The sequence below is a fragment of the Lithobates pipiens genome, unplaced genomic scaffold, assembly GCF_037356315.1.
Source record: "Lithobates pipiens isolate NorthernLeopardFrog02 unplaced genomic scaffold, aLitPip1_a1.2 Scaffold_8, whole genome shotgun sequence".
Classification (NCBI taxonomy): domain Eukaryota; kingdom Metazoa; phylum Chordata; class Amphibia; order Anura; family Ranidae; genus Lithobates; species Lithobates pipiens.
In genome coordinates, this window is record NW_027507903.1 from 7278150 (window position 1) to 7298908 (window position 20759).

At 50.5% G+C, this 20759-nt stretch overlaps 1 protein-coding gene across 4 annotated transcripts in view; it reads right to left on the bottom strand.

The window, feature by feature from the left end:
* SMAD3 (SMAD family member 3) overlaps positions 1–20759 on the bottom strand; it is a 202729-nt gene that overhangs the window by 15876 nt on the left and 166094 nt on the right. For all 4 annotated transcript variants that reach the window (XM_077470343.1, XM_077470342.1, XM_077470341.1 and 1 more), the window contains exon 6: positions 4680–4892. In XM_077470343.1, coding sequence (XP_077326469.1) covers positions 4680–4892 — 213 coding nt within the window. The remainder of the gene's footprint in view (positions 1–4679; positions 4893–20759) is intronic.

A 20759-nucleotide genomic window follows, 5' to 3' on the forward strand; every position in this document is an offset into this window, starting at 1 on the left:
CCCACTGATACCAATGATGGGGCACTATTCCTCCCACTGATAACAATGATGGGACACTATTCCTCCCACTGACACCAACGATGGGGCACTATTCCTTCCACTGATACCAATGATGGGGCACTATTCCTCCCACTGAAACCAATGATGGGGCACTATTCCTCTCACTGACACCAATGATGGGGCACTATTCCTTCCACTGATACCAATGATGGGGCACTATTCCTTCCACTGACACCAATGATGGGGCACTATTCCTCCCACTGATACCAATGATGGGGCACTATTCCTCCCACTGATAACAATGATGGGACACTATTCCTCCCACTGACACCAACGATGGGGCACTATTCCTTCCACTGACACCAATGATGGGGCACTATTCCTTCCACTGACACCAATGATGGGACACTATTCCTCCCACTGACACCAACGATGGGGCACTATTCCTTCCACTGATACCAATGATGGGGCACTATTCCTCCCACTGACACCAATGATGGGACACTATTCCTTCCACTGACACCAATGATGGGGCACTATTCCTTCCACTGACACCAATGATGGGACACTATTCCTCCCACTGACACCAATGATGGGGCACTATTCCTTCCACTGACACCAATGATGGGGCACTATTCCTTCCACTGACACCAATGATGGGACACTATTCCTCCCACTGACACCAACGATGGGGCACTATTCCTTCCACTGATACCAATGATGGGGCACTATTCCTCCCACTGAGACTAATGACGAGGCACTATTCCTCCCACTGATACCAATGATGGGGCACTATTCTTTCCACTGATACCAATGATGGGGCACTATTCTTTCCACTGATACCAATGATGGGGCACTATTCTTTCCACTGACACCAATGATGGGGCACTATTCCTTCCACTGACACCAATGACGAGGCACTATTCCTCCCACTGACACCAATGATGGGGCACTATTCCTTCCACTGATACCAATGATGGGGCACTATTCCTTCCACTGATACCAATGATGGGGCACTATTCCTTCCACTGATACCAATGATGGGGCACTATTCCTCCCACTGAGACTAATGATGAGGCACTATTCCTCCCACTGACACCAATGATGGGGCACTATTCCTCCCACTGACACCAATGATGGGACACTATTCCTTCCACTGATACCAATGATGGGGCACTATTCCTCCCACTGATACCAATGATGGGGCACTATTCCTTCCACTGATACCAATGATGGGGCACTATTCCTCCCACTGAGACTAATGATGAGGCACTATTCCTCCTACTGATACCAATGATGGGGCACTATTCCTTCCACTGATACCAATGATGGGGCACTATTCCTCCCACTGAGACTAATGACGAGGCACTATTCCTCCCACTGATACCAATGATGGGGCACTATTCTTTCCACTGATACCAATGATGGGGCACTATTCCTTCCACTGACACCAATGACGAGGCACTATTCCTCCCACTGATACCAATGATGGGGCACTATTCCTTCCACTGATACCAATGATGGGGCAGTATTCCTCCCACTGAGACTAATGACGAGGCACTATTCCTCCCACTGATACCAATGATGGGGCACTATTCCTCCCACTGATACCAATGATGGGGCACTATTCCTTCCACTGATACCAATGATGGGGCACTATTCCTCCCACTGAGACTAATGATGAGGCACTATTCCTCCCACTTATACCAATGATGGGGCACTATTCCTTCCACTGACACCAATGACGAGGCACTATTCCTCCCACTGATACCAATGATGGGGCACTATTCCTTCCACTGATACCAATGATGGGGCACTATTCCTCCCACTGACACCAATGATGGGACACTATTCCTTCCACTGATACCAATGATGGGGCACTAACCATGACGCCGGTGTGACGAAACGCGTAGGGCGTGGCCAGACAGCGTGCACTTCTTACACAGACGGCAATACGGCCGGCGGGACTTTTAAACACCATCGGTTACCTTCTGTTACAAAAACGAACGATCACTTTTCTGTTTGTGTTTTTTTGCTTCATTAATAAAGCTCCTTGTCAATACATACTGCACCATGGATATGTTTTTTCCTTACTATATATAACGTGGCACGGAATACCAGCGGAAGAGCAGGCGTCTCCCAGGACAACAGCGAAAGCATTGCCAGAGAGCAGCACAGTGGCTCATACTGTGAAGGCTGTTTCACCCCTACTGGGGTAAGAGCTGTGGTGAGAGCAATCACAATATTATTCACTGTGCACTGGGAGTAGCAGTGACATGTATATATATATATATATATATTTCTGAAGATAACCACGGAGGGTTTTCACCATTATTTATCATCAGTCACCTGTTATTTATCTTTTGGCACTTATCACATTGACTTTTTTTTATAAACGTGGGACTTTCACTGACTGGAATCTTAAAATAGTTTTGCTTTTCATGTTTAATTTTACTTTTATTGCTTTCACTTGTATTTTTATGTTATCGTCTTTATTCCTTGCAATAGAAATCTGCACGTTTATCATTGGATTTACAAATATGTTTATGTGATTTTCTATGGAATGTTTGTAGTGACACTCGCACCCCGAGCACCTGATATAGGGAACTTACAATGATCTAACCTAATTTGCTGACACAGAAAGATTGAACCTTTTTGGGCTTATTATTTACCAGCGTGCTGATAATTCATTATTATTTTTTCCACACTTTTGTCACATTTTTTCACATCTTGTATATTTTTTAACTGAAGGGTATAGCGCCAAATCTATTTCCCCTTTTTTTCATACAATGATGGGGCACTATTCCTTCCACTGACACCAATGATGGGGCACTATTCCTCCCAGTGACACCAATGATGGGGCACTATTCCTCCCACTGACACCAATGATGGGGCACTATTCCTCCCAGTGACACCAATGATGGGGCACTATTCCTCCCACTGACACCAATGATGGGGCACTATTCCTTCCACTGATACCAATGATGAGGCACTATTCCTTCCACTGATACCAATAATGGGGCACTATTCCTTCCACTGATACCAATGATGGGGCACTATTCCTTCCACTGATACCAATGATGGGGCACTATTCCTCCCACTGACACCAAGGACGGGGGCACTATTCCTCCCACTGACACCAATGATGGGGCACTATTCCTCCCAGTGACACCAATGATGGGGCACTATTCCTCCCAGTGACACCAATGATGGGGCACTATTCCTCCCAGTGACACCAATGATGGGGCACTATTCCTCCCACTGACACCAATGATGGGGCACTATTCCTCCCAGTGACACCAATGACGGGGGCACTATTCCTCCCACTGACACCAATGATGGGGCACTATTCCTCCCAGTGACACCAATGATGGGGCACTATTCCTCCCACTGACACCAATGATGGGGCACTATTCCTCCCAGTGACACCAATGACGGGGGCACTATTCCTCCCACTGATACCAATGATGGGGCACTATTCCTTCCACTGACACCAATGATGGGGCACTATTCCTTCCACTGACACCAATGATGGGGCACTATTCCTCCCACTGACACCAATGATGGGGCACTATTCCTCCCACTGACACCAATGATGGGGCACTATTCCTTCCACTGATACCAATGATGGGACACTATTCCTTCCACTGACACCAATGATGGGGCACTATTCCTCCCACTGATACCAATGATGGGGCACTATTCCTTCCACTGATACCAATGATGGGACACTATTCCTCCCACTGACACCAAAGATGGGGCACTATTCCTCCCACTGACACCAATGATGGGGCACTATTCCTCCCACTGACAGCAATGATGGGGCACTATTCCTCCTAGTGACTCCAATGATGGGGCACTATTCCTTCCACTGACACCAATGATGGGGCACTATTTCTCTCACTGATACCAATGATGGGGCACTATTCCTCCCACTAACACCAAAGATGGGGCACTATTCCTCCCACTGACACCAATGATGGGGCACTATTCCTCCTAGTGACTCCAATGATGGGACACTATTCCTTCCACTGACACCAATGATGGGGCACTATTCCTCCCACTGATACCAATGATGGGGCACTATTCCTTCCACTGATACCAATGATGGGACACTATTCCTCCCACTGACACCAAAGATGGGGCACTATTCCTCCCACTGACACCAATGATGGGGCACTATTCCTCCCACTGACAGCAATGATGGGGCACTATTCCTCCTAGTGACTCCAATGATGGGGCACTATTCCTCCCACTGATACCAATGATGGGGCACTATTCCTCCCACTAAAACCAATGATGGGGCACTATTCCTCCCACTGACACCAATGATGGGGCACTCTTCCTCCCACTGACACCAATGATGGGGCACTATTCCTCCCACTGACACCAATGATGGGGCACTATTCCTCTTCCTACTGACCAAAGACGCTATGTAATTTTTTAACTCCCACTGACCCCCCCAAGTCTGAGACAATGGGGTGGATATACTTGAGGCAAATTGACTGTCCACTTTGCATTCGTTTTCTCCTCATCTATGTGAATCTGGTAAAGCTCTGCTGATTTCTATCATCCAATCACGTGGAAGCACAATGGCGGCCACAGGAGATAAACCGTTTCTAGTCCCTCAGTTTATACCGGTAAGCACAGGCGTGGCCCCGTCACGAGCTGACCGTTACCTATGTGTCGCCGGGTCAGTTCCACGGCGGCGTTGCGGTTGACGTTGGAGAGAAGACCCAGGCAGAAGCGCTCCGAGTTGGACGGGTCTGTGAATCCATCCACCGTCATGGAAGGCTGGGAGGCGTGAAAGGTTTCCCCGACTCGCTGGTTGAGTTCATAGTATGAGATGGAGCACCAGAAGGCCGGCTCACAATACGTCACAGGCTGGAGATCTAGAGAAAGAAACATACCAAATGTATGACATGATATATATAGGTCACTTCCTGCCGATACCAATTTATTCAGGAAACAGAAACCTCAACCCACATCACACCTCCGGGCCCCGAGCGCTAAACAGGACAGGAAAAAACACATCCAGTATCTCACAAAAGTCAGTACACCCCTCACAAATCTTTTCTTCTCTCTTTTCATGTGACAACACTGAAGAAATGACACTTGTCTACAATGTAAAGTAGTGAGTGTACAGCTTGTATAACAGTGTCAATTTGCCGTCCCCTCAAAATAACTCAACACACAGCCATTAATGTCTAAACCGCTGGCAACAAAAGTGAGTACACCCCTAAGTGAAAATGTCCAAATTGGGCCCAATTAGCCATTTTCCCTCCCCGGTGTCATGTGACTCGTTAGTGTTACAAGGTCTCAGGTGTGAATGGGGAGCAGGTGTGTTAAATTTGGTGTTATTGCTCTCACTCTCTCATACTGGTCACTGGAAGTTCAACATGGCACCTCATGGCAAAGAACTCTCTGAGAAACTGAAAAAAAAAGAATTGTTGCTCTACATAAAGATGGCCTAGGCTATAAGAAGATTGCCAAGACCCTGAAACTGAGCTGCAGCACAATGGCCAAGACCATACAGCGGTATAACAGGACAGGTTCCACTCAGAACAGGCCTCGCCATGGTCGACCAAAGAAGTTGAGGTCACGTTGCTCAGCGTCATATCCAGAGGTTGTCTTTGTGAAATAGACGTATGAGTGCTGCCAGCATTGCTGCAGAGGTTGAAGGGGGGTCAGCCTGTCAGTGCTCAGACCATACGCCGCACACTGCATCAAATTGGTCTGCATGGCTGTCGTCCCAGAAGGAAGCCTCTTCTAAAGATGATGCATAAGAAAGCCTGCAAACAGTTTGCTGAAGACAAGCAGACTAAAGACATGGATTACTGGAACCATGTCCTGTGGTCTGATGAGACCAAGATAAACGTATTTGGTGTCAGATGGTGACAAGCGTGTGTGGGGGCAACCAGGTGAGGAGGACAAAGACAAGTGTGTCTTGTCTACAGTCAAGCATGGTGGTGGGGGTGTCATGGTCTGGAGCCGCATGAGTGCTGCCGGCACTGGGGAGCTACAGGTCAATGAGGGAACCATGAATGCCAACATGTACTGTGACATACTGAAGCAGAGCAATGATCCCCTCCCTTCAGAGACTGGGCCGCAGGGCAGTATTCCAACATGATAACCACCCCAAACACCTCCAAGACCACCACTGCCTTGCTAAAGAAGCTGAGGGTAAAGGTGATGGACTGGCCAAGCATGTCTCCAGACCTAAACCCTATTGATCATCTGTGGGGCATCCTCAAACAGGAGGTGGAGGAGCGCAAGGTCTCCAACATCCACCAGCTCTGTGATGTCATCATGGAGGAGGGGAAGAGGACTCCAGTGGTGACCTGTGAAGCTCTGGTGACCTCCATGCCCAAGAGGGTTAAGGCAGTGCTGGAAAATAATGGCGGCCACACTAAATATTGACACTTTGGGCCCAATTTGGATATTTTCACTTAGGGGTGTACTGACTTTTGTTGCCAGCGGTTTAGATTAATGGCTGTGTGTTGAGGAATTTTGAGGGGACAATTTTGGGTACCGTCACTCGGCGCCATTTTACAAGCGTGTGTAATTATAACATTTTCATATGTTTGGTATCTATTTAGTAGATAAAACAACAACATCTTTTATATCCCCGGGGCCGCTGCTTTCAGGAAAAATATATAATGTTTGGCTGTTCTAAGTAATTGTCTAGCAGAAAGTGCTGATTTTAACCGGGTACTTTCTGCCCCTTCCTGCCCAGGTGAATTTTTCAGTTTAATTTCCGTCGCAATTTGAATTACAATTGCGTGGTCGTGCAACGCTGTACCCAAACAAAATTTGTACCTTTTTATTTTTTTTTATTTTTTTTTAGACAGCTAGAGCTTTCTTTTGGTGGTATTTAATCACCACTGGGATTTTTATTTTTTGCTAAACAAATGAAAAAAAAAATGTTGAAAAAAAAAAGTCTCTTTGTTTCTGTTATAAAATTATGTAAATAAGTACATTTTCTCCTTTACTGACGGGCATTGATAGGTGGCACTGATGGGCACCCTTTATGGGCACTGATAGGCAGCACTGATGGGCACTGATAGGTGGCACTGATGGGCAGCACTGATGGGAACTAATAGGTGGAAATGATGGGCATCCTTTATGGGCACTGATAGGCAGTACTGATAGGGGGCACTGGTGGGCAGCCTTTATGGGCACTGATAGGCAGCACTGATGGGCATTGATAGGTGGCACTGATGGGCAGCCTTTATGGGCACCGATAGGCAGCATTGATGGGCATTGCTAGGTGGCACTGATGGGCAGCCTTTATGGGCACTGATAGGCAGCACTGATGGGGACTGATAAGTGGCACTGATGGGCAGCCTTTATGGGCACTGCTAGGCAGCACTTATGGGGACTGATAGGTGGCACTGATGGGCAGCCTTTATGGGCACTGATAGGTGGCACTGGTGGACAGCCTTTATGGGCATTGATAGGTGGCACTGATGGGCAGCCTTTATGGGCAGTGATAGGCAGCACTGATGGGCATTGATAGGTGGCACTGAGGGGCATTGATAGGTGGCACTGATGGGCAGCCTTTATGGGCAGTGATAGGCAGCACTGATGGAGACTGATAGGTGGCACTGATGGGCAGCCTTTATGGGCACTGATAGGCAGCACTGATGGGGACTGATAGGTGGCACTGGTGGGCAGCCTTTATGGGCACTGATAGGTGGCACTGATGGGCAGCGTTTATGGGCAGTGATAGGCAGCACTGATGGGCATTGATAGGTGGCACTGATGGGCAGCACTGATAGGCATTGATAGGTGGCACTGATGGGCAGCCTTTATGGGCAGTGATAGGCAGCACTGATGGGCATTGATAGGTGGCACTGATGGGCAGCCTTTATGGGCATTGATAGGCAGCACTGATGGGGACTGATAGGTGGCACTGATGTGCAGCATTGATGGGGACTGATAGGTGGCACTGATGGGCAGCCTTTATGGGCACTGATAGGCAGCACTGATAGGGACTGATAGGTGGCATTGATAGGTGGCACTGATGGGCAGCCTTTATGGGCACTGATAGGCAATGATGGGCACTGATGTGTGGGCACTGACAGTAATCAATGATGGACACTGATTGGCATCACTGGTAGGCATTAGTTGGCATCATTGGTGGGGCACCGATTATCCACGCAGACCCCCCTGTCAGGAGAGCCACTTATCGGCTCTCCTCTACTCACGTGCTGTCAGCGTGAATAGAGAAATGCCAATAACCAGCATTTTCTACTGTGATCAGCTGTGATTGGACACAGCTGATCACATGGTAAAGAGCCTACATCATAAGGCTCTTTACCGTGATTGGAGATGTGGTGTGCTGGAGCGATACACACCGCACTACTGATCGCGGCGGCGCACGCCCGAGCGGCTTGCTACGAAGGACGTCATGTGCAATCCAGTCAGAACGGGAGAGCCACCGCCTGGCCATCATTTTTCCTACAGGTCGGGCGAGATGTGGTTAACATGTATGACATTTTTTTTTAAAAATTGCACAGGAAAGAAGGTGATTAATTAAAAAATAAATAAATAAATAAAAATAAAACATTTTAAAAATTAAAAACAAAATGAAAAAAAAATGAATAAAAAATGAATAGCCACAATTTTATTCCCCGGGGCCTCTGCTTTCAGAAAAATATATAATGTTTGGCAGTTCTAAGTAATTTTCTAGCAGAAAATGCTGAATTGTGTGATTTTCTTTATTTTTTTTTTTAACTACCCAGGACAGCAAGTGGTTACATTATAAAAAAATAAAAAATAACTAAATAAAAAATAATAAAAATAAAAGGTTTGACCTTTTCTATACAGAAGACAAAACCACGAGAAAGGAAAGGGCTTTATGTACAAATGAAAGCAAAATGTTTTTCTTTGTAAGTTGAGGGGATCCGAGAGCAGAAAGTCGGAGAATAGAGGAAGAAACGATGGCGCTGATCTCACGCTCGCGGTGCTGCAACCTCTCTGATAAGGACAAGCCCCTCGGATATTCAGGCCTGGCCCGGCGCCAAACCAAACCGCCTGACCTAAACTCCGCATCCGGCCAATTTCCCTGGGAGCGGGAGGAGAGCGCACCGGGCCGCGTTTATATTCATATTAATATCCCGCTCCGATCGTAATCTATTATTCTTACAGAATCGCTGACAATCCACTTCACTGTACAAATATACAGAGATATGAGATCCTCATAGAGAACAGATGTGGTTTGGTGACTCCGGGAGAAGGACGTGTCACACGATCGCACCAGATTAGCGGCAGAAATCCGTCCGCAACTTCACCTACAACCGCTTCGAAAATGTGCCGAAATCCGCACCGTCCAATCAGCAGAAACGTCAAATAATACAAAGAAAAACATGGATTTTTTTTTATTTATTTTTTTTACTATTTTTAAAACCGAACATATGGTGGGCGGAGTCCAGACTCTTCCCTGCATGGTGTTAACTCTTCATGTTCCACCACTGACTTCCAAACTTTACATTGTATCCACAGATATTTGCAGGCCGAAAATGAATCAGTTATATAAATAAATAATACAATTTAAATTCCTGAATAAAAACGCTCAAAAAATAACTTCATATCAGAGGCTGCCCTTCACATCAGAGCCCCCCCCCGTTCGCAACAGAACCCCCCTTCACATCAGAGCCCCCCCCCCGTTCGCAATAGAACCCCCCTTCACATCAGAGCCCCCCCCATTCGCAACAGAGCCCCCCCTTCCCAACAGAGCTCCCCTTCACATCAGAGCTCCCCTTCCCAACAGAGCTCCCCTTCACATCAGAGCTCCCCTTCACAACAGAACCCCCCTTCACAACAGAGCCCCCCTTCACAACAAAACACCCCTTCGCATCAGAGCCCCCCTTCACAACAGAGCCCCCCTTCGCAACAGAGCTCCCCCCTTCCCAACAGAGCTCCCCTTCACAACAGAACCCCCCTTCACAACAGAGCCCCCCTTCACAACAAAACACCCCTTCGCATCAGAGCCCCCCTTCACAACAGAGCCCCCCTTCACAACAGAGCCCCCCCTTCCCAACAGAGCTCCCCTTCACATCAGAGCTCCCCTTCACAACAGAGCTCCCCCTTCACATCAGAGCTCCCCTTCACAACAGAGCCCCCCTTCCCAACAGAGCTCCCCTTCACATCAGAGCTCCCCTTCGCAACAGAGCCCCCCCTTCGCAACAGAGCGCCCTTTCGCAACAGAGCTCCCCTCCACAACAGAGCTCCCCTTCACATCAGAGCTCCCCTTCACAACAGAACTCCCCTTCACAACAGAACCCCCCTTCACAACAGAGCCCCCCTTCACAACAGAACCCCCCTTCGCAACAGAGCCCCCCTTCGCAACAGAACCCCCTTCGCAACAGAACCCCCTTCGCATCAGAGCCCCCCCTTCGCATCAGAGCCCCCCCTTCACAACAGAACCACCCTTCGCTAAAAAGAGCCCTCCTTCGCAACAGAGCCCCCCTTCGCAACAGAGCCCCCCTTCGCAACAGAGCCCCCCCTTCGCAACAGAGCCCCCCCTTCCCAACAGAGCTCCCCTTCGCAACAGAGCCCCCCCTTCCCAACAGAGCTCCCCTTCACATCAGAGCTCCCCTTCACATCAGAGCTCCCCTTCACAACAGAACCCCCTTCACAACAGAGCCCCCCTTCACAACAAAACACCCCTTCGCATCAGAGCCCCCCTTCGCAACAGAGCTCCCCCTTCCCAACAGAGCTCCCCTTCACATCAGAGCTCCCTTTCACATCAGAGCTCCCCTTCACAACAGAACCCCCTTCACAACAGAGCCCCCCTTCACATCAGAGCTCCCCTTCACATCAGAGCCCCCCCTTCACATCAGAGCTCCCCCTTCACATCAGAGCTCCCCTTCACAACAGAACCCCCCTTCACAACAGAGCCCCCCTTCACAACAAAACACCCCTTCGCATCAGAGCCCCCCTTCGCAACAGAGCCCCCCTTCACAACAGAGCCCCCCTTCACAACAGAGCCCCCCCTTCACAACAGAGCTCCCCCTTCACATCAGAGCTCCCTTTCACAACAGAACCCCCCCTTTGCAACACAGCCCCCCCCCTTCGCAACAGAGCCCCCTTTCGCAACAGAGCCCCCCTCCACAACAGAGCCCCCTTCACAACAGAGCTCCCCTTCACAACAGAGCTCCCCTTCACAACAGAACCCCCCCTTCACAATAGAACCCCCCTTCACAACAGAGCCCCCCTTCACAACAGAGCCCCCCTTCGCAACAGAGCCCCCCTTCGCAACAGAACCCCCTTCGCATCAGAGCCCCCTTCGCATCAGAGCCCCCCCTTCACAACAGAACCACCCTTCGCTAAAAAGAGCCCCCCTTCGCAACAGTGCCCCCCTTCGCAACAGTGCCCCCCTTCGCAACAGTGCCCCCCTTCGCAACAGTGCCCCCCTTCACTTTGGATCCCAAATTCACATGGCAAGTCAAACCCCATGTTTCCCACTGCGTACCATTCATATCTGTGCTGCTTTAAAGTAGTTCCTATTTTGGTTCAACATTCATTCGACTTGAGGGCCATAGACTTCAATGTAAGCCCTCAAAAGTCGCATGAAATACTTGCGACTTTGTAAAGCACAAACAATCACAGTCTGCTTTTTGACCCGTCCCAGCCGATTCCTTCTGCAGAGAAGCCCCTCCCGATCACATTGTCCATCCACCTCTGTTCCTGGTGACCCTTCTACAAGAGATAAGAACTCTAACCATAACCCTTACCTAACTCTAGCCATTACTTTAACTCTAGCCTAACCCTAACCCCAGCCTAACCCTAGCCATAAGCCTAACGCCCAGACTAACCCTAGCCATAACTACTATCACCCTAACCATAACCCTAGCCATAATCCTAACCATATCCCTAGCCTAACCCTAACTTTAACTCTAGCCTAACCCTAACCCCAGCCTAACCCTAACCATAAGCCTAACCCTAACCATAAGCCTAACCCTAGCCATAACTACTATCACCCTAACCATAACCCTAGCCATAATCCTAACCATATCCCTAGCCTAACCCTATCACCCTAACCCTAGCCATAACCCTAACCCTAGCTATAAGCCTAACTCTAGCCATAACCCTAACCATATCCCTAGCCTAACCCTAACCCTAACTCTAGCCACAACCCTAACCCCAGCCTAACACTAACCCCAGTCTAACCTTAGCCATAAACCTAACCCTAGCCATAACCTTAGCCCTAGCCTAACCCTAGTTATAACCCTAGCCATAACCCTAACTCTAGCCACAACCCTAACCCCAGCCAAAACCCTAGCTATAGCCCTAACCCCAGCCTAACCCTAGCCATAAACCTATACCCTAGTTAAAACGCTAACCCTAGCCTTAACCTAGCCATAACCCTAGCCCTAGCCCCAACCCTAACCCTAGCCATAACCCTAACTTAACCCTAGCCATAACCCTAACCCAACCATAACCCTAACCCAACCATAACCCTAACCCTAGCTATAACCCCAATTCTAGCCTAACCCTAACTCTAGCCATAACCCTAACCCCAGCCTATACCTAAACCTAGCCATAACCCTAACTCTATCATAACCCTATCCCTAGCTATAACCCCCAGCCCTAGCCTAACCCTAGCTATAACCCTAACCTAGCTATAACCCCGACCCTAGCCGGTAAAGTGGCAATGGAAATCGCATGATTTTGAAGTCACACAAGTGTGAATGGAGTCTTAAGCTGAACTCCGGGCAGATATAAAAGACACAAATGAATGCAGCTCTGTATCCATCAGTATATCTTTAAATGTATCATTTAATCCAAGCAGTGTAAGTACCCAAATGTGACCCTGGTGTCAGCCTATGTACAGCGGAGCTCAGACTTGGAAAAGGAGAAGCAGCATAAGATGCCACTCAGTAGTACTGCAGTGCAAAGATCATGCTGATAGGAGGACAGAGAAAAAGAGATGAGCTCATCAGTCTGCTGCTTCCCCTTTCACTGTCCAGTCACGGCTGGGGGAGGGACAAGACCTGTAAGTGTTATTGAACTGCAGCAGAGAAAAATTGTCTATTCTGCTCTGGCAGACAGGGCTGTGGAATGTGGCAGAGCTGTATAAATCTATGATCTGGATGGACAAAAATACAAACCCATTGCTTGTTAAAGTGAAAATCAGGGAATGAAGTCCTGCTAGAAGACTTCAGGCCGGCGCCTTTTGCAGGTATGAAAAACATTAAAAATACGTGTCAAATACGTGTCTATACTGTTTACAATCCAATAATACAATGTCTCAGCCCTCTTTGCACATGCTCAGTCTCTCTCTATTTTTAGGCAATGTGTCAAAAATGTAGAGGCCGATCTGCTGACAGCCTAAAGATTTACTGCTGCTCAAGAGCTCTGGACTTCAGCAAAATGGCCGCCTCCAGCAGGAAGAATGAGGAGCCATGCTGGAGGTAATTTAAAGCGCACATTCAATTTGGTAGCATAATTATTCATTTGGGATGTACACTCACCGGCCACTTTATTAGGTGCACCTGTTTAATTGCTCGGTAACACAATTTGCTAATCAGCCAATCACATGGCAGCAACTCTATGCATTCAGGTATCTAGACGTGGTGAAGACGACTCGCTGAAGTTCAAACCGAGCATCAGAATGGGGAAGAAAGGGGATTTAAGTGACTTTGAACGTGGCGTGGGTTGTTGGTGCCAGACGGGCCGGTCTGAGTATTTCTGGGATTTTCACGCACAACCATCTCTCGGGATTACAGAGAATGGTGGGGAAAAGAGAAAATATCCAGTGAGCGGCAGTTGTGTGGAGGAAAATGCCTTGTTGATGTCAGAGGAGAATGGGCAGACTGGTTCCAGATGATAGAAAGGCAACAGCAACTCAAATAACCACTTGTTACACCCAAGGTATGCAGAATACCATCTCTGAACGCACAACATATCCAACCTTGAAGCAGATGGGCTACAGCAGAAGAAAACACACCGGGCGCCATTCCTGTCAGCTAAGAACAGGAAACTGAGGCTACAATGGGCACAGGATCACCAAAACTGGACAATAGAAGATTAGAAAAGCATTGCCTGGTCTGATGAGTCTGGATTTCAGCTCCGACCTTCAGAGGGTGGGGTCAGAATTTGGCACATGGATCCATCCTGCCTTGTATCACCGGTTCAGGCTGGTGGTGGGGGGGGTGTAATGGTGTGGGGGATGGGGTATCACCGGTTCAGGCTAGTGGTGGTGGGGGGTGTAATGGTGTGGGGGATGGGGTATCACCAGTTCAGGCTGGTGGTGGGGGTGTAATGGTGTGGGGGATGGGGTATCACCGGTTCAGGCTGGTGGTGGGGGTGTAATGGTGTGGGGGATGGGGTATCACCGGTTCAGGCTGGTGGTGGGGGTGTAATGGTGTGGGGGATGGGGTATCACCAGTTCAGGCTGGTGGTGGGGGTGTAATGGTGTGGGGGATGGGGTATCACCGGTTCAGGCTGGTGGTGGGGGTGTAATGGTGTGGGGGATGGGGTATCACCGGTTCAGGCTGGTGGTGGGGGTGTAATGGTGTGGGGGATGGGGTATCACCGGTTCAGGCTGGTGGTGGGGGTGTAATGGTGTGGGGGATGGGGTATCACCAGTTCAGGCTGGTGGTGGGGGTGTAATGGTGTGGGGGATGGGGTATCACCGGTTCAGGCTGGTGGTGGGGGTGTAATGGTGTGGGGGATGGGGTATCACCAGTTCAGGCTGGTGGTGGGGGTGTAATGGTGTGGGGGATGGGGTATCACCGGTTCAGGCTGGTGGTGGGGGTGTAATGGTGTGGGGGATGGGGTATCACCAGTTCAGGCTGGTGGTGGGGGTGTAATGGTGTGGGGGATGGGGTATCACCGGTTCAGGCTAGTGGTGGTGGGGGGTGTAATGGTGTGGGGGATGGGGTATCACCGGTTCAGGCTGGTGGTGGGGGTGTGGGGGATGGGGTATCACCGGTTCAGGCTGGTGGTGGGGGTGTAATGGTGGGGGGATGGGGTATCACCGGTTCAGGCTGGTGGTGGGGGTGTAATGGTGTGGGGGATGGGGTATCACCAGTTCAGGCTGGTGGTGGGGGTGTAATGGTGTGGGGGATGGGGTATCACCGGTTCAGGCTGGTGGTGGGGGTGTAATGGTGTGGGGGATGGGGTATCACCGGTTCAGGCTGGTGGTGGGGGGTGTAATGGTGTGGGGGATGGGGTATCACCGGTTCAGGCTGGTGGTGGGGGGGGTGTAATGGTGTGGGGGATGGGGTATCACCGGTTCAGGCTAGTGGTGGTGGGGGGTGTAATGGTGTGGGGGATGGGGTATCACCAGTTCAGGCTGGTGGTGGGGGTGTAATGGTGTGGGGGATGGGGTATCACCGGTTCAGGCTGGTGGTGGGGGTGTAATGGTGTGGGGGATGGGGTATCACCGGTTCAGGCTGGTGGTGGGGGTGTAATGGTGTGGGGGATGGGGTATCACCAGTTCAGGCTGGTGGTGGGGGTGTAATGGTGTGGGGGATGGGGTATCACCGGTTCAGGCTGGTGGTGGGGGTGTAATGGTGTGGGGGATGGGGTATCACCGGTTCAGGCTGGTGGTGGGGGTGTAATGGTGTGGGGGATGGGGTATCACCGGTTCAGGCTGGTGGTGGGGGTGTAATGGTGTGGGGGATGGGGTATCACCAGTTCAGGCTGGTGGTGGGGGTGTAATGGTGTGGGGGATGGGGTATCACCGGTTCAGGCTGGTGGTGGGGGTGTAATGGTGTGGGGGATGGGGTATCACCAGTTCAGGCTGGTGGTGGGGGTGTAATGGTGTGGGGGATGGGGTATCACCGGTTCAGGCTGGTGGTGGGGGTGTAATGGTGTGGGGGATGGGGTATCACCAGTTCAGGCTGGTGGTGGGGGTGTAATGGTGTGGGGGATGGGGTATCACCGGTTCAGGCTAGTGGTGGTGGGGGGTGTAATGGTGTGGGGGATGGGGTATCACCGGTTCAGGCTGGTGGTGGGGGTGTGGGGGATGGGGTATCACCGGTTCAGGCTGGTGGTGGGGGTGTAATGGTGGGGGGATGGGGTATCACCGGTTCAGGCTGGTGGTGGGGGTGTAATGGTGTGGGGGATGGGGTATCACCAGTTCAGGCTGGTGGTGGGGGTGTAATGGTGTGGGGGATGGGGTATCACCGGTTCAGGCTGGTGGTGGGGGTGTAATGGTGTGGGGGATGGGGTATCACCGGTTCAGGCTGGTGGTGGGGGGTGTAATGGTGTGGGGGATGGGGTATCACCGGTTCAGGCTGGTGGTGGGGGTGTAATGGTGTGGGGGATGGGGTATCACTGGTTCAGGCTGGTGGTGGGGGTGTAATGGTGTGGGGGATGGGGTATCACCGATTCAGGCTGGTGGTGGGGGTGTAATGGTGTGGGGGGTGGGGTATCACCGGTTCAGGCTGGTGGTGGGGGTGTAATGGTGTGGGGGATGAGGTATCACCGGTTCAGGCTGGTGGTGGGGGTGTAATGGTGCGGGGGATGGGATATCACCGGTTCAGGCTGGTGGTGGGGGTGTAATGGTGTGGGGGGTGGGATATCACCGGTTCAGGCTGGTGGTGGGGGTGTAATGGTGGGGGGGATGGGGTATCACCGGTTCAGGCTGGTGGTGGGGGTGTAATGGTGGGGGGGATGGGGTATCACCGGTTCAGGCTGGTGGTGGGGGTGTAATGGTGTGGGGGATGGGGTATCACCGGTTCAGGCTGGTGGTGGGGGTGTAATGGTGGGGGGGATGGGGTATCACCGGTTCAGGCTGGTGGTGGGGGTGTAATGGTGTGGGGGATGGGGTATCACCGGTTCAGGCTGGTGGTGGGGGTGTAATGGTGGGGGGGATGGGGTATCACCGGTTCAGGCTGGTGGTGGGGGATGTAATGGTGCGGGGGATGGGGTATCACTGGTTCAGGCTGGTGGTGGGGGTGTAATGGTGTGGGGGATGGGGTATCACTGGTTCAGGCTGGTGGTGGGGGTGTAATGGTGGGGGATGGGGTATCACCAGTTCAGGCTGGTGGTGGGGGGTGTAATGGTGTGGGGGATGGGGTATCACCGGTTCAGGCTGGTGGTGGGGGGTGTAATGGTGGGGGGGATGGGGTATCACTGGTTCAGGCTGGTGGTGGGGGTGTAATGATGTGGGGGATGGGGTATCACCGGTTCAGGCTGGTGGTGGGGGTGTAATGCTGGGGGATGGGGTATCACCAGTTCAGGCTGGTGGTGGGGGGTGTAATGGTGTGGGGGATGGGGTATCACTGGTTCAGGCTGGTGGTGGGGGTGTAATGGTGTGGGGGATGGGGTATCACCGGTTCAGGCTGGTGGTGGGGGTGTAATGATGTGGGGGATGGGGTATCACCGGTTCAGGCTGGTGGTGGGGGTGTAATGGTGTGGGGGATGGGGTATCACCGGTTCAGGCTGGTGGTGGGGGTGTAATGGTGTGGGGGATGGGGTATCACCGGTTCAGGCTGGTGGTGGGGGTGTAATGATGTGGGGGATGGGGTATCACCGGTTCAGGCTGGTGGTGGGGGTGTAATGGTGTGGGGGATGGGGTATCACCGGTTCAGGCTGGTGGTGGGGGTGTAATGGTGTGGGGGATGGGGTATCACCGGTTCAGGCTGGTGGTGGGGGTGTAATGATGTGGGGGATGGGGTATCACCGGTTCAGGCTGGTGGTGGGGGTGTAATGGTGTGGGGGATGGGGTATCACTGGTTCAGGCTGGTGTTGGGGGTGTAATGGTGTGGGGGATGGGGTATCACCGGTTCAGGCTGGTGGTGGGGGTGTAATGGTGTGGGGGATGGGGTATCACCGGTTCAGGCTGGTGGTGGGGGTGTAATGGTGTGGGGGATGGGGTATCACCGGTTCAGGCTGGTGGTGGGGGTGTAATGGTGTGGGGGATGGGGTATCACCGGTTCAGGCTGGTGGTGGGGGTGTAATGGTGTGGGGGATGGGGTATCACTGGTTCAGGCTGGTGTTGGGGGTGTAATGGTGTGGGGGATGGGGTATCACCGGTTCAGGCTGGTGGTGGGGGTGTAATGGTGTGGGGGATGGGGTATCACCGGTTCAGGCTGGTGGTGGGGGTGTAATGGTGTGGGGGATGAGGTATCACCGGTTCAGGCTGGTGGTGGGGGTGTAATGATGTGGGGGATGGGGTATCACCGGTTCAGGCTGGTGGTGGGGGTGTAATGGTGGGGGGGATGGGGTATCACTGGTTCAGGCTGGTGTTGGGGGTGTAATGGTGTGGGGGATGGGGTATCACCGGTTCAGGCTGGTGGTGGGGGTGTAATGGTGTGGGGGATGGGGTATCACCGGTTCAGGCTGGTGGTGGGGGTGTAATGATGTGGGGGATGGGGTATCACCGGTTCAGGCTGGTGGTGGGGGTGTAATGGTGGGGGGGATGGGGTATCACTGGTTCAGGCTGGTGTTGGGGGTGTAATGGTGTGGGGGATGGGGTATCACCGGTTCAGGCTGGTGGTGGGGGTGTAATGGTGTGGGGGATGGGGTATCACCGGTTCAGGCTGGTGGTGGGGGTGTAATGGTGTGGGGGATGGGGTATCACTGGTTCAGGCTGGTGGTGGGGGTGTAATGGTGTGGGGGATGGGGTATCACTGGTTCAGGCTGGTGGTGGGGGTGTAATGGTGTGGGGGATGGGGTATCACTGGTTCAGGCTGGTGGTGGGGGTGTAATGGTGTGGGGGATGGGGTATCACTGGTTCAGGCTGGTGGTGGGGGTGTAATGGTGCGGGGGATGGGATATCACCGGTTCAGGCTGGTGTTGGGGGTGTAATGGTGTGGGGGATGGGGTATCACCAGTTCAGGCTGGTGTTGGGGGTGTAAAGGATTTAGGGGGGAAAAAAAAAAACGATACCAAAATAAATCTCCGCTGTCCACAACAGTTATCCCGCTCATCATCCGAGACGCGCTGGAAGAACGACAGCTGGAATCTGATTGGCCACAATGGACAATCCGGACATTCTCCTTTCCTCCAGTTTATATAAACAGCTTCTGCTTTTTTTTTTTTTTTTTTATGAGAAATCATCACAGCGAAAAAGTTTTGCAACAACGGATCGTACGGCATTTCATAACACGCTGCGGTGCAGAGAAACCTGTGGTTGGAAATGTCATGTGCTGAATTACCACCAATGAGGTAAGTGGTTTGGTGGCCACGGCTCTATTGTTCTACACAAGCCCGATATCACACGAGCGACAGAACTCGGCCATACTCATATACTTAAAACGTAAATCCACTTTCGAGGGGAAAAAAAAACAAAAACAAATAAAAAAACAAATAAATAAATAAATAAAAGTACTAATTAACCGCTTCAGCCCCGGAAGATTTTACCCCCCCTTCCTGACCAGAGAACTTTTTGCGATTCGGCGCTGCGTTGCTTTAACTGACAATTGCGCGGTCGTGCGACACTGTACGCAAACAATATTGACTGCATTTTTTTCCTCACTAATAGAGCTTTCTTTTGGTGGTATTTGATCACCTCTGCGGTTTTTATTTTTTGTGCTATAAACAAAGAAAGTAGAGACAATTTTGAAAAAAAAAAACGCATTATTTTTTACTTTTTGCTATAATAAATATCCCCAAAAAATATATAAAAAAACTTTTTTTTTCAGTTTAGGCCGATACGTATTCTTCTACATATTTGGTAAAAAACAAAAACAAAAAAAAAAACGCAATAAGCGTATATTACATAGTTACATAGTTAGTCTTTAGGTTGAAAAAAGACACAAGTCCATCCAGTTCAACCACAAAAAAAATAAATAATAATAATAGTATAATCAATAGTATTGATTGGTTTGCGCAAAAGTTATAGCGTCTACAAAATAGGGGATAATTTTATGGCATTTTTATTATTAATTATTAATAATATTAATTATTATTTTATTTTATTTTTTATTAGTATTTGCGGTGAACTGTGATTTTTATCGGGACTGCGACATTATGGCGGACATATCGGACACTTTTGACACTCTTTTGGGATTACTGTCATTTTTACAGCGATCAGTGCTATAAAAATGCACTGATTACTGTGTAAATGACACTGGCACTGGCAGGGAAGGGGGTTAACCACTAGGGGGCGATCAAGAGTTTAAGTGTGTCCTAGGGAGTGATTCTAACTGTGGGGGGAGAGGGGCTTCCACTCACATGACAGCGATCACTGCTCCTGATGACAGGGAGCGGTGATCTCTGTCATGACCCAAGTCAGAACGGGGAAATGCCTTGTTTACATAGGCACTTCCCCGTTCTGCGGCATCGTGATACGATCGCCCGAGAGACCGGAGATCATTGAGTCCGCCGGTCCCGCTATGCGTGATCGTGCCCCATCTCTTACAGGGGATGTACAGGTACGCCCATTTGCCCACTGCTGCCATATTGGCGTGCGGCGGTCGGAAAATGGTTAATATACCGTATAAAAATCGCTACACAAGTCATATTGTAATTGAATGTTAGTAAAAATGACTTTTCCTTTTCAATCTGCAGCCGCTGTCATTTTGTGTAAAAGGCAATATGGCCACCTGGAGGCGCTCTGTACACAGATGGTATACAGGGCGCCCTCAGAAATGTCATTTTCTGCTTATGTGATTGGCTCACTGATTTTCCCAGAAGTCTGCACTAAGATACAAGTCAGGTTTCGGGCATCCCCTGCAACATAAATGTCATTTATACTCCAAATAGGAAATCATGTCTAAAGGGATGCACATCCTGCCACTTTCTTCATTCGAGCCCTGCAAGTGCAGCAGCTGATTGATAATTATAAAGTCACT